This window comes from Myotis davidii, unplaced genomic scaffold (genome assembly GCF_000327345.1).
Source record: "Myotis davidii unplaced genomic scaffold, ASM32734v1 scaffold665, whole genome shotgun sequence".
NCBI classification, from domain to species: Eukaryota; Metazoa; Chordata; class Mammalia; order Chiroptera; family Vespertilionidae; genus Myotis; species Myotis davidii.
The window spans coordinates 478909-480295 of record NW_006296410.1 but is presented as its reverse complement, the minus strand read 5'-3'; the positions used below and the strand labels follow the sequence as shown (position 1 = coordinate 480295).

The following is a 1387-nucleotide window of genomic DNA, read 5'->3' as shown; positions in this document are numbered from 1 at the left end:
CGAGGAGGGGGCCAGGCCCTGGGGTGCAAGGGCTGGCAGGGGTGTCGCAGGGCACGGGGAGGAGGACAGCCGAGAGGGGAGGGGGGCTGGGACTAGGTCCAGGGAGAGACACCACTGCCCAGGACAGGGTGAGAGCTAGAGGCAGATCCTGCCCCTGTAGTGCAGCCTGGCGTCCTGCTCCCCGCCCTCCCCATGTGGGGACACTTTTCCCAGCCTGAGGTGTCCTGCCCTCAGCCCTGGGTCTACCTGCAGGGGTTCCCACACACCTGCCTTCCCCCTGGGTCCCCTCATGCCCAGGTGAGCAGGTCACAGGCCTTCCTGGCTCCATGGGGCCTCCTCCCTCCTCAGCAGCCCACCTTCCCGGGTTCAGGGTTTGGGGGTCTAACATGCAGAACCTGCACCCACCAACCTGGGCCAGGGGTCTCCCCTTTGCTGGCCTCCATCCCCACTTTGTCCTGGGGTCACCTGAGGACCAGGGAGGTGGACAGACCACAGACGCCTGCCAGTGGGTACAGTGCATGCATCGGCAAGGACGGGGATGCCCACCCGTGACCTCGTGTTTGCACAGGCAAGACCAATGTCAAGGACGAGGAGCTGGACGCCATGCTGCAGGAGGCCTCGGGGCCCATCAACTTCACCACCTTCCTGAACATGTTCGGGGAGAAGCTGACCGGTGAGCCTCAGCCGTCGGCCAGTGCGGCAGTTTCTTCCAAAGTCCAGGCGTTGCACATGAAATCATATCTCTGGCAACGGCCTAGGAGCCGGCATTCTGGGACCCACATGTGTGGCTCCCACATCCCCACCCCCCCGCAGCTGGGAGCTCCACCCTCAGCCCCAGCCCTGCCACCTGCCGGCCACTGGTGGCCCCTGTCCCCTCACTGAGTGCTGCCCAGGCTCTGGGCCTAGGCGTTCCCAGTGAGCCAGAGATGAAGCTGTGTCTCAGACTCTTTTTTGGAAACTGCATTTGTAGTCAGTGGGGAGCTCTGCATGAATCAGTACAGAAATTGCCCTTTGAAAGGGGAGCACCTTATACGTTTGGTAAGAATATCTTCTGATAAGTACTCTTATGCTCTTGTATTTCACAAATGCTCATGTCATTTTATTTTTGCATGTATAAATATTTATCTCATTTCATTTGCAAAGCCATGTTTAAGGTAAGTATTGTTCTTATTTTAAAAAATATATTTTTACTGATTCAGAGAGGAAGGGAAAGGGAGAGAAACATCAACAATGAGAGGGAATCGTTGATGGGCTGCCTCCTGCACGGGGACCAAGCCCGCAACCCCAGCATGTGCCCGTGACCGGAATTGAACCCGGGACCCTTCCGTCCGTAGGCCGACGCTCCATCAGTGAGCCACACCGGCCAGGGCTGAATCTTTTTTCATAG

The 1387-nt window shown here is 58.1% G+C and overlaps 2 protein-coding genes across 2 annotated transcripts in view; one reads left to right on the top strand and one right to left on the bottom strand.

Annotated features, from left to right (window-relative positions):
• Positions 1-524, bottom strand: part of ATP5I (ATP synthase, H+ transporting, mitochondrial Fo complex subunit E) — a 4929-nt gene extending 4405 nt beyond the window's left edge. Inside the window, exon 1 of the mRNA XM_015568928.1 lies at positions 466-524. Within this exon, the coding sequence (XP_015424414.1) occupies positions 466-524 (59 nt within the window). The remainder of the gene's footprint in view (positions 1-465) is intronic.
• The window catches only part of MYL5 (myosin light chain 5), a 2620-nt gene continuing 1751 nt past the window's right edge, over positions 519-1387 (top strand). The window contains exon 1 of the mRNA XM_015568937.1: positions 519-673. Coding sequence (XP_015424423.1) covers positions 604-673 — 70 coding nt within the window. The 5' untranslated portion in view covers positions 519-603. The remainder of the gene's footprint in view (positions 674-1387) is intronic.